This window comes from Callithrix jacchus, chromosome 1, assembly GCF_049354715.1.
Source record: "Callithrix jacchus isolate 240 chromosome 1, calJac240_pri, whole genome shotgun sequence".
Lineage (NCBI taxonomy): Eukaryota > Metazoa > Chordata > Mammalia > Primates > Cebidae > Callithrix > Callithrix jacchus.
Genome location: NC_133502.1, coordinates 183,603,017 through 183,616,799, shown reverse-complemented (window position 1 = coordinate 183,616,799; position 13,783 = coordinate 183,603,017). Strand labels below are relative to the sequence as shown.

Below are 13,783 nucleotides of genomic sequence, written 5' to 3'. Positions count from 1 at the left end.
CACGAGCCGCGTCTGTCCAGATCACTCACGCGCGTCCCACTGCGGAAGGACAAGGACCACTTGTCTGCTGGAACAACTTCAAATCCAACCCAATCCAATCCACAAAACTCAGGCCAGCTCAGAAGCCACAGACACATGTAACTCCACAAAGTACAAGATGGACCTGCACCTGGGCGGCTCCAGATTGCACCTGAGCTGCTCTAACCTGCACCTGCTCCAAACGATCTTGTCCAGTTTCTAAAATCTGTGATTCAGTGGGAGTGCTTACTGTAATGGTTTTAAAGGGTCGTCAGAGGAGGCTTGAGTAGGTGTGATTTGATTTAGAAGGCCGTGGAGCATTTCACAAGGAAACTATGGATTCGTGAAGAATGAATGCATTTGGATCAGAGAGTCCATGGCCCCAGCCAATACCAGGTGTTCCTAAAGAGGACTTTCAATCCCAGTTTCTGCACGACTTCTCTTAAAGCGAGGGCTCGTGACACCTGCAGCTCTGAATAATTGTCCGAATACCGACGGGGCAGGTGCTGTGCCCCAGATGGCACTGGGGCTTTGCCATGCCTGGCACCCAGTCCTTTCTGAAGCCGAAGGGGTGGTGGCGTTGCTGACTCCACTGTACAGATGAGGAGTCTCAGGCCAAGAAAGATGACAAGACCTGTCCGAGGTCATATGGTCACAGTCTGTTTCCAGGGTTAAGCCCACAAATGAGGTAGCATCCTCGTCTCACAAACGTCATGGCCATAGTGAAATCTCATGAGCCCCAGAAGTGGCGTGAGTTGTTGGCATGAGCTGTGTGGCTGCAGAAGCCCTAGCAGTCTGCACAGTTCCATGAACCGCAGAGGCCTCCGGAAAACGTTCCTGGGCCCTTGCATTCTACGCTTGAGAGAAGGATAGGAGGCTGCCCACCTCTCTGAGTGCTGGTGTAAGCCTGCACCAGGTTCCCTGTCATGACAGGTTAGACCAGCCAGGTCTCTGTCCTCACGTCAGCCACTTAGAGGCCTTGACCTTGGTGGACTCTGCACAGTTTCACTGACGCACATAAAAACAAGCATACCCCCTTCACATCCTTGGGCTTCATAGCTCGGAAGACACAAGTGTTACAGGGTGCTCCTGCCCAGCTTGCTATAGACCTTACAAGAGGCGGACACACATGGGTTGTTGGAGAATCACCTCCGGAAGCCACACGGGGAGCTGGGAGGCCACAGATGACCACCGACACCCACGGTCAGAATAGTGAGGTCCGTAGGATGCTGACCTACTCAGAGCCAGGAGCAGCTGCTTGGAGGGAAGCAGGTCTCTGGGACACTTCCCAGTGCTCCTTGGCAAAGGACACCCCCAAGAGACAAAGTTTGGATGCCTGGTTGCTGTTTAAAAATACGAATACTGTCCTCAGGCTATTGGCAAATAGCTTGAAGGGAAACAAGGGGAGGGGGGAAGGAAGGGAGGGAGAAGGGGAGAAGAAGAGGGAGAGAGAGACAAAGAGACAGGAAGACAGAGAAACAGAGGAGGAGAGAGGAAGATAGAGACAGGGGAGGAGAGAGAGGAGAGACAGGGAGGAGAGAGAGGAGAGACATAGAGAGAGGAGAGACAGAGAGAGGAGAGAGAAGAGAGAGAGAGGACAGGAGAGACACAGTGGTTCCACGTGGAGCCACCTCCACTTCTTCTACCCTGTATGTACCTTTTCATTTCCTTTCTGTGCTGGAAGATTCCTGGAGCAAGGAAGGGACCCGGCCTCCAGCCAGGCAGCATGGAAGCCACGGGTCTCCTGAGCAGTCCCTCCTGGCAGCCACAGAAGACCAGCTTGGGCCTTCCAAGCCAAGTTTCCCCCACACTCCCCTCCTCCGAGGCCTCTGGGTACACACATGGGTGGAGGAGTAACTGCCCCTCAGCCCCTTCCCTGGAAAGGATTTCCATCCTGGCCTGGCTGTGTGCCTGGCAGAACCTCCCATGAGCTGAGGCGCTCCCAAACACCACCTGCAGCAGGTGTGGCTGTGCCACCTGCAGTTTGGACCAGGGGTGGGAGAAAGGCTAAGGCCATGAGGACTGAGCACTTTCAGAGCCAAATGTCTCCGCCACGCCCTGGCTTTTTGCCTCTGTCATGAGGAAAAAAGGTCCAGAGAGGGCCCCTCCCTTGCCCAGGGCCCCTGAATGAGAGGATGTGTGAGCCAGAGCTGCCCCTGGGCAGCCTGTGCCCTGGGAAGATGTTCACTATTGCCATCATGAGCCACTTCACTTGTAAGCACAGCTGGCCTGAGTGGCCCACCCAGGAGACTCAACTCCCTCTGAGGCACCATCCTTCTCCCTTCCCCTCGGTGTCAGCTGTTCAAGTCCCCCCTGTGACGGTGACAGGGAGCCACTTCCCCTGGGGAGAGCGTCCCACAGGCCCATGGCTGTGGCTGGGGACATTTCTTCCACTGAGTGCCTGCCCTGTGTCCAGCTCCCGGTCCTAGTTCCTTGTCCATCCCGAGAGCTGACTTGTCCACAGCCCCATACCCCCAGGCCCCTCATGCACCCTCCGCTCTCTCCCTGGCAAGTTCCACACCTCTTTCATGGGTATCGTCTGACTGGCCACAGACCATGGGAAGCCACAGCTCTGCATTACCTTAGCTGCCGAACAGAAAAGAGGCCAATTCTGGGAGCACCACTTTGAAGAAGAGGGATAAGATAATTTAGCAGACACATCCCCCTCTGGGCTGAAGGCATGTTTTTCAGGGACCCCCCACATACGATCCTTTCCTACTTCTCAGGTGAGGAAAGTCACTCTAATTGAGAAAGTCTGGTTGCTATGGAATCAGTAATTGATCCGACATGAATTAAAAAGTGGCATCACAATGAAAAACATCTAAGAGTCAACCCCAGGGTCCAGCTGGTTGTGTAGAAAGTGCCCCAGGTGGCAACATTTGCTTAGAGCCAAGGAGTTGGTGCTGCCAGATGCCAAGTGAAGTTCTTTGCACCCAGACCACACTGGCCTCCACACACAAGGATCCCAGGCACTGCGGTTGGGACCCATCCTGCGGAGCCTGGACTCGGCCTCAGGAACTTTCTGAGCCAGCTCTCACGAGACTGGTGCAGCCCCTGGAGGAATCTCCTGTTTCATAATCCTTTGTATTGCTGATGAAACAAAGCACCCCTGAGTCCATAAATACTGCCACCTGCTGCCACTCACAGCTGACTCAGTCTGTGCATCTATGGGACAAGAGGCTGAGGCTGAGAAGCTCCAGGAAAAGGAACCGTGTGTGCATACTGGGGGCTAGGCAGGGGCTCAAGGACTCAAGTGGACAGCCAAACTTTGGGCACAGCTGGCTCCCCACTTCTGAGCTGAGCCCTGCTGCCCTGTCTAAAAGCCAGCAAGCTTCAGTGAATGGAGGGAAGTTATTTACCATCCACTGCTGTTCTTTCTTTGACCCTCAGGCCCCAGAAACATCACCAGAAGCAAGTGGGAGAGACTTTCTTTTCGGCAGCACTCAGGAGAGCCATTTTGCATGGTAGGGAAATCCCTGCGGCAGGGTTTAAACTCCCCGAGGACAACTTGTGAGACTAAAACCGCTAGATGGAATGGAAACACTTTAGTGACGGCCCCAAGCAGGTGCTGTGAATGCTGATCTGAATGCGGACAAAGGCTGGGGAGGCAGCGTCGTTCCGTCTCTGCCTTGGCTCTTCTGTCTCGGCTCTTCGTGCCTTCACACTCTCGAATCAGATTGTAACCGTCCCTGGACCGTGCGTAAGGGACAGACCGGCCAGATCCCTGCTGCCAGGATGTCTTTTTGGGGCAAGCAGGTTGGCTAAGGCACATCTTCTAAACACTGCAGCTGCCATCACCAGCTGGAACCCAGGCAGGGGCATGAGCTTTGACCTGGGCACAGAAGAAGCAGGGACAGGAACCTTCTCCAGGTGAGCGGCCACACACAGGGACAGGTCAGGGCAAAAGTGGTGCATTCTCTCCATGGCGGCCCCCCAGCCTCCTTGTGCAAAACATGCCAAGTGTGACAAAGGGTGTCACCAGCCCCATGGGCATACCAGGTGGTTTACAGCCGCATCGAGAGGCCACCTTAGCTTGGGACCTGTAGGTCCTGTTCCTTACTTCTTAGTCTCAAACTCCTGGACTCAAGTGATCCACCCACCCCCACCTCCCAAAGTCCTGGGATTAAAAGAGTGAGCTACTGCGCCCGACCCCTATTTTTTACTTCTTGGATCTCAAGTTGTCATACACATGCTGGGACATTTGAAGGGCACAGGGCTGCCTATGTGACCGCTCACCTTACGCCCGAGGGAACTGAGGCAGTCAAGCAGGCACTCCTAGACAAACCCTGTCTCTGAGGGGCAGAGGGGCTGCTGGGGTCTTTGATCTGGATTGCTAGGATCTTGGGGGTAGCCAGGAAACCACAAGCTGATCTCCTTTTCGCCCCGCTTTCTCCTTCAAAAGCCCGTTTTCAAGGTCAGCAGCCGGCAGCGTACGTGTCCACACAGTGGGAAAGGCACAGCTGATGGGCTGTGCAGTGCGTTCCACAGAGGCCAGCGACCCGAGGCAGCACCGCCACCGCCTTTACGCTGGTGCTAGTGACACTGCACTGTTTTCCAACTTCGCATTTTCTTTGTCTTAACAAACACCAGAACTCAGGATTTTCAGGCGTCAGACAGACCTGGAGCTCCATCTGGGGGTCATCACTTATGTGCTGGGTGTCTGGGCAGCTGCTTAACTCCCCCACACCAGTGTCCTCAGGTCACGAATGGGGACTTCCCATTCGCCCAGGATAGCTGGGACAGCCACGACGCGATAAGGTTTCTGCTCCTGACACACGGTATCAGCTCTCGCCACGGGCAGCATTCCTGGGGCTTTAACTCCTGATCCAGCTTCTTATATTATTTATCTTGTATAGTATATTATTTATTATTTTTATTTATAATATTGGTTGTCATTTTAAGAACCTAAAAAAACCTCGGAGGTGTGCACTCTCACTTCCTGTTTTCTCCTCCCCTTTCCTCGGTCGATGGCCAGGATGGCACTGGGGTTTCTGGGTGAGCAGGCATCCAGGACTCATCTTTCAGAGCTGGAAATTGGCTGCTCGCCCCGTCAGCCTGGCTCGTAGTTGCCGTGTATCTAATTCAGTTTAGCTAGTAATTAGTTTTGTATTACTTTACACGGTGATGTTAATGCTGATTACAGGGCCTGGTAACTTTAGTAATAAATACAACCCAAGGCAGGAAATTACCTTTCTTCTGATTGGGGATGGTTGAAGTCAGTGGAACGAGAAGCAAATTGTTTTAGGAGACAGAGCAGCTGCCTCCTGGGCAGGATTGACAGCTCAGCCCCCGTCCCCTACCCCCACCCCATGTCAGTAGCCTTTCCACCAGGGGAGGCACTGGAGGAATGGGAAGGGGAACACGGCCCTCTCCCTCTCTGTGTCCAGAGGTGTCACCATCCCCAGAGACCTCAGCCAACTTTGGCGCAAAGACTGAATGAATTGCACGCATTCTGAAATAATTGGTTTAGGAAAAGGCCCCAATTCCACCTGAACTCCTCCTTCTACCCCCGCACTCCACCCCCCTCTACAAACCCTGTATCCTCCCAGCATGTCCAAGACGAAGGGGGGCAGAGGAGCTGGAGAGGGGGAGGGCCTAGCAGGGAGATAAGACGGGTCCTTCTGACCACCTGGCCCAACCTTAGGTTGCAGCAGGTAAAAGGGTTTAGCTGTTTCTACTGGTCTGATTTGTTCGGGGGAGTGGGGTGAGGTGTTCAGCTCCATCACAAACTAAATGGGAGTTTGAGGAAGGGATTCAGGATGGGCCTCGCTGAGGTGCTGAAAGGCTAAGTCAGCATCACCGCCCTGGTTTTCTGTCTAGCGGGTTCACACCAACCCGCAACTCCCCAGGTGCAGTCCAGGGGCCGCCCACATCTCACTGCAGGCACCTAGACCGTCAAACAGCTGGCCCAACTCCAAGACCCAGGAGTCACTCAGAACAGCCTGAAGGCAAACCGTCACAGTGACGGCTGCCACTCAAGCCTGTTCTGTGTTCACTGACAGCCTGAACCCCCCAGGGAAATCCAGGGACGTCGCATTGTAGGAAAGGCCCAGCCCAGCCTGGGGATGCATGGCTGATGAGGACAGCTCGGCTTCGGTCTTCAAACACTTCAAATACCCTCAACCCACGTAGACTGAGCATTGGATGTGAGAGTCAAGGTTTCCCTCCTGGCCCTTCTTCCCGCTACAGCCTCTGTCTGCAGCCGTTTCTGTCCTTTAACTTTTTTTTGAGACAGCGTCTCAATCTGTTGCCTGGGCTGGAGTGCTGTGGCGTGATCTCAGCTCACTACAACCTCTGCCTCCCAGGTTCAAGTGATTCTCCTAACTCAGCCTCCCAAGTAGCTGGGATTACATACAGGTCCCTGCCACAACACCCTGCTAATTTTTTATATTTTTAGTAGAGATGGGGTTTTACTGTGTGGGCCAGGCTGGTTTTGAACTCCTGACCTCAAGTGATCTGCCCGCCTTAGCCTCCCAAAGTGGTAGGATTTACAGGCATGAGCCACCATGCCTGGCCTCTGTCCGCTTCTTCTTCCCCCTGGCTCATTAGTGGACCCAGGTGCAACCTTGGGCCCAGATCAAATGTCCTCCTTCTCCAGAGCTCCCTCCAGCTTCCGAGACAGAACTCACTGCCCGACTCCCACCCAGAGCACTTGGCACAGACACTTCTTGTGCCATGGAAATACATGATTATGGCAGAGCCTGGGGTCTCCCCTCAAAGCACGCCAGCTCCAGGTGCCAAGCAGCAAGGGTTTGGACTCACTTGACATTGTAAGCCCAGAATTGACTGAGTTAAATTCAACCAGCTGGTACCCAGGAAAGGCTTGTTTAAGAAGAGGATGAGTGAGCCAATGAAAGAATTGGGTTGGGGGTCTGTGGCAGGAAGGGATCTTACTCAAGAACCATCTTGTTTAAAGTCCTCGTGAAACAAGGAAGGTCAGGTTCAGAGGGGTTAAAGGGCCTTTCTCAAGGTCATGCAACCAGTGTCTGGTGGGATCGGGGTGACAGTGAGTCCATCTGGGTTCAAGGTTGTTGCTATAAAGCTTCCCAGCCCCTTTTACCTGATCACATACAAAAAAGGATGTTTCCCTCTGAAGGGAAGGCTAGGGGGTGTGGAGGCGAGCCTGGAGCTCAGGGAGCCCCTGCCCTGCCCCACCTTCCCCAAGGCCCAGAGATCAATGCCTCTCTACCCTGCCGGGGAAGCTCTGTACGACGCCACTTTACCCTGCTTCTCTAAGACCATGAAATACCAGCCTTTTATTGAAAATCACAGAGCAAGACCACCTAAAATGTCTTTCTGTCTGAGGACAAAGTTGACCTAGTCCCACAGCCTTGCATGGAGCAGGCTATCAATCAGCAGCTGGTGTTCGATTGTCTCCTCCTAAGCAAGCTGTCGGGAGAGCAGAAGGCTGGCCGTGTGCTCCAGTCCCCCTGCCTGTCCGCCCAAATCCTTCAGGCAGCATTTATTAAGTGCAGGTAGGATCCATGCATTTCTGGCATGTTCTCACATCGATGTATGCTGTTAGAAACACAGTGGCCCTAGAATCGCATGTCCATCCCTTGGGCAGAGCTAAAAGCAGGGATGTGGCTTTGGGGAGCAGTTTCCCCACAGTGAAGTGGGAGATAGACACCAGGCACTCCAGCACCCTTTTCTGAAGCCCAGACACATTTCTTCACTCACTCACAAATGTAAGCAGCATTGCTCAAGACACCCACAACATGTAACTTTGGAATTGAGAAAGTAAGATGCTTGGGGATGGATTTCCTCAAGTAGCTCTTGGAATCAGAGCAGCCTGGACCCCCACCCACATCCACTCCTGATCCCAGGTGCCATTTTAGAGGTCAAAGGTGAGAGTCACCTGGCATAACTCCAGCGGGGCCCACCCAGGTGGGACCAGGGTAGCCAGACTCCCAAGTGCTAGTGCTGAGCCAGCCACTCCCTGCCCACTTCAAAGACTCAAAAACGTTGAAGTGATTTTACCTGCTGAGCCTTTTCTCCAAAATCCCACATTAGGGATAATTGGCCTCCAACGCAAGATTCCGAAAGCACAATTTTCAGAAGCCCTTCAGAAGCCGGCCCGGAGGTAGAGCCTTACGGAGACGGTGGGAGGTGCCTCCTGGCTGAGTTCAGGGACACATTCCTCTGAACCTGTGGCTCAGCCTCAGAGAGGAACCTCCCAGCCAGCAAAGAAAACAGCAACAGCACTTCCCTTCCTGACCCGGGGAAGCTGTGGGCTGGTGGAGCTGACCAGGGTCCTGAAGGTGGCGGGCTGGGCTTTGACTCCAAGGTCTGAGGATGCGGGGGTGTGCGCAGGGGCTGGCTGAGGTTCAGATGTCCAGCACCCTTTGCCTGGATGGACAAATACTTTCACCAATGAGACAAAGCTTCTAATTGAAGTTGAACCAAAAGTTTCTCCCCAGAACAGGGGATCTTTAAAAAGACACAAAGAGGAGAACTTATGGAGGAAAAGCATCTTTTGGCCTGGAATGGAGGCTTAAGGGTGCCATTTAAGGCTTGGAGGGGCTGTGTCCAGGACCACCCAGACCCAGCCATCTCTTTGCCAAGGTGTCTCAATAAGACATAGGCACAGCCCTTTCAGGGCAGCTTGCCACTAATCGGGACCTGGTTGGCTCTTCTCTGCAGGTATGTGCTCCCGTGTGTGTGTGTGTGTGTGCGTGTGCACGTGTGTGTGTGTGCGTGTGTGCGCGCGTGTGTGTGTGTGCGTGTGCACGTGAATGAATGCATCTGTCCAGCCACACTGCACAACCACCACCCCTCCACCAGGCCCTCCTGGGGCCAAGAAAACTTCTCTCCCAGAGGCCACACAGAACCTCTCCGGGGGGCACCTCTCCGGCCCATCATCTGGGCAGCACCAGGAGAGGGCCTCTGAGGGTAATTGGGACCACATAACGCATTGCTGGATTGGGATATGGACTGCACGTCCTGGGCAGAGCCAGGGAGCCAGCAAGGGCTTCCAGGCAAAACAAGGGAAGCTGGATCAGCATCTTTTCTCCTGTGGTCTTCCTCTTGCTCTCTGGCCCTACCATCGTCTCTCCTTTGTTTCCTCTTTTATTCTGAGGGGGAGGGAGGCAGGGAGGAAGAAAAGGAGGGTCAGGGGCGGCTGGGGCTTGGGGCCAGGGTGCTGGCTGCCCATCGTTTCCTGGACTTGCAACTCCAAAAGGCCAGAGTCTCCCAGTTCAGAGCATGGCACAGTGGCATCATTGAAAGGGCATTTTAATGTCACTCCCAAGCAGCCCGGCTTCCGAGGCTGGCAGGCTGTTCTGAGCACCATGGTGCCAAAGCAGCCCTCCCAGTTCCGCGCTCACAGACAGCCCTTCTCCTCCCCCAGACCTGCCAGCTCCAAGATGCATCTTTAAAATGGAGAATAGCAAGCAAGAGACCTTTCTCAGTGGAGCCATTGTTCAGGGGAAGACGAGCCCGTGTCAAATGCCCACGATCCCCACACAGGCACACCACCAGACTCCTCAGTCCCCTCCTGCCGGCCCGGCATGTGGCCACAGCCCCCCACGCCCTGCACGTTAAGCCAACAATGCACCCAGCTGGCTGGCACGCTGGCTGCCCTTCCCAGTCACAGCCGCACAGTTCCCACCGCCTGTTTCCGGGGCCCCCAAGGGCAGCGTGATGCCCAAAGGGAGGCTGAGCCACGCAGGAGTGTGCTGGGGGTAGCACTGAGGTCCCGCCACCTCGGAAAATGCCCGGGGCTCGGCGATCCGGCTCTCGCTCTTTCCCCCTCCAGATGACAATAGCAGTCAAAGCCCCCTTGGAGCTACCCTTTGAACTTCTCAGCAGGGAGTCCTAGGAGGAAGGGGGCAGCTGTCAGCCCTGCTGGGCCGGGGCTGGGGGAGCAGCGTCTCTGCTCAGCCTGCACCCCTCCCGCCCACCCGGGTCCGGCCCAGAGCCTCGGCCCCCCTCCCCGACAACCCCGGAGCTCCGGGAGCCCAGGCCGGGGGCGCGGGGAGACGCGGAGCCGGAGCCGTCCCGGACTTTGTGGGGCTCCCGGGGTGGGGGCCGGGCCGGGCGCCCGGCGGGGAGGAAAATGGCGTTGGATGCACGTACTTGAGTGAGTTCAGTGCCCATCAGGATGAGGAAGAGGAGGCTGAGGAGCTTCCGGGCCGGGTGCATGTCTCGCTGCCACCTCCAACGACCTGGCGCGCAGGGCCCTGGGTGCTGGCCGGCCGGCGGCTGCGTAGACGCGGACGCGCTCCGGCTCTGGCCCCGGCGGGTTCCGCGGGCTCCGGCGGCGGCGGCGCCTGGCTCTTGTCCCCGCGCCTGGATTCAGCACCCGGAGCGGGCGGCGCGCGGGCTCTGTTGCGCGAAACCTCCGCTCTGCATATTTATCGCGTCCCGGTTCCGGCGCGTCTGCCTCCGGGCAGGGCTGGGCAGGGCTGGGCTGGGCGGGAGCTGCGCCCTCCCCTCTCCTCGCCTCCTAATGGCTCCCCCGCGCGCCTGGCATTGGCGGAGAGAGGCGCGCCCTGCGGAGCACGAACGCGCGCTCGGCGGCGGTGGGTGCCAAAAGTTTGCTCGGAAGGGGCGGGGGCGGGGGTGGCGCAGAGGGACCCGCGCGCCTCGCTCTCTCCCGGGGAGGAGGAGGGAGGGCGGCGGCCGCGGGCGAGCGGGCTGGGACAGGATGTGACATCAAAAAGGCGGGGGAAATTGAACTGGGATAGAGACTCCATCCTGGCCGGCTCCAGGTCCCCGGAATGGGGACAGAGGGGCTGCACGCGCTGGGGACCTGGGCCCCTGGACAGGGGTGGGCGGAAGATTGGGGAGGGGAATGGCAGCTGGGGGTGGGGGGAATTGGATGGAAAGTCTTGATGTCTGCGGAGTGACAGGAGATAAAAACTGAATGGATCCTTGGAAGTCACCCTTCAAAGAGGTAAACTGAGGCGGAGACAGGAAGGATGTTACCAGGAGGAGGGTCAGGGAGGAAGCCGGGGTTAGAACCCTGGTCCCCAGGCACGCTGCCCTTAGGGGTGGGGAGGTCAGCAAAGGGGTGGAAGCGGGAACAGGCATTGGGTATTGGGCTCCTGTCCCAGGCAGGGCAAGTGGATGAGGGTCTGTCTGTGCTCCTGGGGGTGGACACACACGTGCTGGTGAGTGAATGAGGGTCTGTCTGTGCGCCTGGGGGTGGACACACACATACCCGTGAGTGGATGAGGGTCCCTCTGTGTGCTCCTGGGGGTGGACACACACGTGCCTCTAAGGGACCCTGTCGTGCATTGGGTTGTGACACAGCTCGGCCCGCCCCCGGGGTGCCTTTTCTGAATCAGGAACCTGAGAGAGCAGCTCTCCCACCAGGATAGGGGCTGAGGGCACCAGGATGGACAGAGCCAAGAGCATTCTGGAAGCCTCTGGCCCTAGTGGGAGAGCTGCTCTCTTGGGTTCCTGGTTCAGAGAATACACCCGGGGTGGGCAGAGCTGTGTCCCAACCCAAGGCACATAACAGAGCCCCTTACAGGCACAAGCGTATTCACCCTCAGGACTCCCTTGGCTCTGCCTGGCCTGGTGCCCTCCTCCCCTTTCCCCTCTTTATGTCCCCTCCCCTCCCCCTCCTTTCATGTGTACTCAGAGCCTTTGACCAAAGGACTGTCTTGGGGGCCACGTTTTCCGTTTAAATTCCCCATTTTTGGGGAGGAGTCCCAAGCGCCTGTTTTCTGAGAAGCTAAGGTTGCAGCAGGTGTCTACAAGCCTCTCTCCTGTCTGTTCTCCTTGTCTAGTCTTTAATCTATGGAAAACAAACTCTTTAAGAGAATCTCTGACAAGAAGAGACTCCAGACCCGATAATTGCGGAGAACAGAGCTGCACAGGGTGATGTGGCCCAGCCCCCTGGGTCACTGTTGAGGCCTCTGGAGTCCGGGGTGTCACATACTGGGGTCACCCAGGGAGATCCAGAAAAAGGACGATGCCACCTCCTTTCCCTGTCACTGTGCCACCGGCATCTGGGAGGCATTCCCTGGGCATTAGATGCGGGAGCTGGGCATGTGTGCTGAAGAAGAGAAGATGGTAAAAGGGACTTTCTGGCATGGTCCTGGCACCCTGAGGGCCTTTGCTGCACGGACTCTGTTCTCTGAGCCCCAGAGAGCTCCCTCCAGGGCAGCCAGGGTGGGCTGGCTTGGTCTGGGTGGGCTTGCCGGCCCTGGAAGAGTTTAAGAAGTGGCATTCCTGGTGAGGTGCCATAGCCCCGGAGGCAGGGTGGCCCCCGAGAGTCTGCGTGTAGATGGTGCTGGGAAAAAATGGGGAGGGTGCAGCTGTGGGGGTGTCTTTTCTCTCTGCCCCCCTCGTGTTACTGCTCTCAGTGTCCTTGCTGCCCTTGAATGGAGGAAAGCTGCCTGTAAGCCCCTTGGGGATCATTGAGAGAGGCAGCAAGGGGCCGGAGAGAACCCTACATTTGGAGCCGAAGGGCTGAGGCTTGTCCTGCCTTTCTGGGTAGTGGCTGTCTAAGCCTCAGTTCCCACATCTGTCCAGTGGGAATGAATGATGCATATACTGCAGGTCTCGGGGGCCATTGAGGAGACCCAGGGTGAGAAGAAGCCCATTTTATCAATGCGTAAGAACTCTACAGCATTTTCTGAGCATGCAGGGGGCACACGCAGCACACCAGGCCTCAGCCCAAGTTTCTCCTTTTGCCTCCACATTGACACTCAAGGTGGCCACTAGTAAATGTCTGGCTGGGGGAGACACGTGGCTGTAGGGCTGGAATGCCAAGCCCTGTCTTTGGGCTTTTGTTCCTGTGGGCTGGGGAGGAGGGCTGCATAGATTTGCTCGGGCAGACTGAGACCTCAGATCCAAGTTTAGCAAGGATTGTTTTTATTTTTAAAGTTACACAACACGTGAGCTGGCAAATCCTCTTCTGAGTACACACCCGAGGGAATAGAAAGCACACCTATGTTCATGGCAGCATCATTCATGAGAGCCAAAAAGTGGGAACAGGCCGGGCGCGGTGGCTCACGCCTGTAATTCCAGCACTTTGGGAGGCCGTGGTGGGCAGATCACCTGAGGTCAGGAGTTCAAGACCAGCCTGACCAACACGGTGAAACCTGGTCTCTACTGAAATACGAAAATTAGCCAGGTATGATGGCCCGCACCTGTAATCCCACCTAGTCAGGAGGCGGAGGCAGGAGAATCGCTTGAACCTGAAAGGTGGAGCTTGCAGTGAGCAGAGATCATACCACTGCGCTCCAGCCTGGGTGACAGAACAAGACTCCATCTCGAAAAAGCAAACAAGAAACGTGTGAACAACCCCGGTGTCCATCAACAGATGCATGAACACACAAATGCACTCCATCCATCCAACAAACCATTACCAGCCACGGAGAGAAGGGAAATTCCCACACCTGCAGCCACATGGATGGACCTTGAAGACCTTATGCTCCGTGAAATCAGCCGCCCACTGAAGGACAAGTTCTGCAGGACTCTGCTTTTAGTAGCAGAGTAGTCAGTCCAATTCCCTAGAGCAGTCCATTCAGAGACCGGAAGTAGGTTAGAGGTTATCGAGGGTTAAGGGGAGACAGGATGGGAAGTGATTAGTTAATGGGGGCAGGTTTGAGTCTGGAGTGATGACAAGTTTTGAAGTTGACATGGTGATGGTTGGACAATATGGTGAATGTCCTCAGTGCCACTAACCTGCACACTTAAAAACGGTTAAAACAGTAAATTTTATGTTATGCCTATGTAACCACAGTTTAAAAAATATAGTGATATAATATACCAAAAACTATTAAATTGTACACCTCAAATGAGTGAA

The 13,783-nt window shown here is 55.7% G+C and overlaps 1 protein-coding gene and 1 long non-coding RNA gene across 3 annotated transcripts in view; one reads left to right on the top strand and one right to left on the bottom strand.

Moving 5' to 3' along the window:
* The window catches only part of OLFM1 (olfactomedin 1), a 43,630-nt gene extending 33,230 nt beyond the window's left edge, over nt 1-10,400 (bottom strand). For both annotated transcript variants that reach the window (XM_078350737.1, XM_078350740.1), the window contains exon 1: nt 10,096-10,400. In XM_078350737.1, coding sequence (XP_078206863.1) covers nt 10,096-10,161 — 66 coding nt within the window. In that variant the 5' untranslated portion in view covers nt 10,162-10,400. The remainder of the gene's footprint in view (nt 1-10,095) is intronic.
* Nucleotides 10,401-10,684: 284 nt separating this feature from the next.
* LOC144579528 (uncharacterized) lies at nt 10,685-13,783 on the top strand. The gene is made up of 2 exons (XR_013527288.1): nt 10,685-10,915; nt 11,757-13,783. It is a non-coding gene; the product is annotated as an uncharacterized LOC144579528 (long non-coding RNA).